General features: G+C 45.3%; 1 protein-coding gene across 1 annotated transcript; it reads left to right on the forward strand.

Moving 5' to 3' along the window:
• Window positions 1–888: 888 nt before the first annotated feature.
• Window positions 889–1284, forward strand: TEOVI_000203700 (uncharacterized protein; the record flags this gene model as incomplete). The annotated part of the gene is made up of 1 exon (XM_067225170.1): window positions 889–1284. The coding sequence occupies one exon, from the start codon at window positions 889–891 to the stop codon at window positions 1282–1284; it is 396 nt and encodes a 131-aa protein (XP_067081271.1).
• Between the last annotated feature and the right edge of the window lie 369 nt (window positions 1285–1653).

Here is a 1653-nt window from a genome sequence, read left to right on the forward strand (position 1 = left end):
CATGTGAGGATTAACATAGCTTGAAAATATATAAATATCCTTATAAAAAACTTGTTTTCAGGAGATGCCAAGTGATAACGATACATTTTTCTTGAATGGAGTTAAACTAACACAGTTCATGACAATGCATCGTATTATCAAACGTCTCAAAGTTGTACCACGAAAAATATTTTTAGAATAAGTAATCACATTTGTTTTGGCGTCAAAAATAAACTCCAGAACAGCCAAAGACGAAAATGCAAAGGAGTTCAGGGACATGTGCACATTACGCAATCTTTTAATTCACCCTATAAGGAGACTACAGCTAACGGATGGCGCTGGCACAGCAGTAAAAGAGAGAAAAACTTAAATGGAAGCGGCCTTTGACCAAATTCTGAAGCTTAACATGACAGTTCTAGAAGCGAAAGTTGCCACTGCCTTGGTGGTAACCGACCGGGCACCAGTTCTCTTGTTAAAGATTATTTCAAACAAATACCACCAGATGTCGTCAACAAGATGATAGCAGACTATGCCAAGCTGAAGAGTGGGCAGGCCCCTTATGACGTCCTCAAAAAAAGATTCACCATACCTGTACCCGAATACGCCAAGGAGGAATTACAAAGCGTGTTCCACCAACTAACACAAGAAGCACTGTAAGCGAGGAAATGAGGCATCGACAAGAGAGTTCTCTAGGAAGCAATAGAAAAAACCGCAAGGGTGGACATGGTCAGCGCTTTATACGGTAGCCACAATAAACCAGGCGACCTGGTGAAGCTAAACCCAGTTGAGGCATTTAGCTTCGAAATGACTGACGACAACATGCCCTGAGGCGGCACCGATCGGGATGCCGTGTGCAACGCGGCAAAAGACTCAACTAAAAAGCAGGACGGCTATAGTCTGACCACAGGGATGACCTCTCATTGTGCCGTCAAAAACCAACTAGCCGCCACAGAGCCATGCGGGACAGAAGGCGACGCAGCCGCAGCAACAATAGGTGACAGCGGTAAATCAAAAAAGGTATCAAAATTCTGGAAAGTCGTGGAAGCGAAGTGTTCTGGCCTGACAGGGACGACTTTGGGCCACACAACGCCAGCAGCTTTGGCAACAGCAAGGGAGGCGATCTTCAGACACCTGGGGACCAACTACGAAGCAGCGGCACAACCAGACCAAACAGGGTTAGTGCTAAAGCGTTCAAATTTTCTTGGCTACCACATCCTTGGAACCACGGCTGCGGATTGCGACTCAAGCGCCGCGATGAACAGCGCCGCAAAAGGGATATGCATAGACTACACGGCACTTCTTTGATCAAATGACGGAATAACCTGGGTAAGCGCCGTAAAGCAAGCAGAAGCCAAACTAGAAGCATTAAGCACTATAGCAGCCCAAGAACTCAACACACTAACGACCATACAAACTCTCTACACACAGATGTCAAGTTTATTGTTGCTCGGAATATCGCAAAACCACAATTTAGCAAGCACCACAACCCAACCAAAGAAGTACACAGAAGTAGACTGCAAACGACACACAACAGCCACATCCTGCACGAAAAATAACTGCAAATAGGATGGCAAAACTGAAACAGAAGGAAAGTGCACAGTAGATGAAAGTAAAGTTACACAACAGGAAAACACAGAAGGAGCAGGAGATGAAGCTGCAACAACAGAAATACGC

This window comes from Trypanosoma equiperdum, assembly GCF_001457755.1.
Source record: "Trypanosoma equiperdum strain OVI genome assembly, contig: ctg_489, whole genome shotgun sequence".
NCBI lineage: Eukaryota > Euglenozoa > Kinetoplastea > Trypanosomatida > Trypanosomatidae > Trypanosoma > Trypanosoma equiperdum.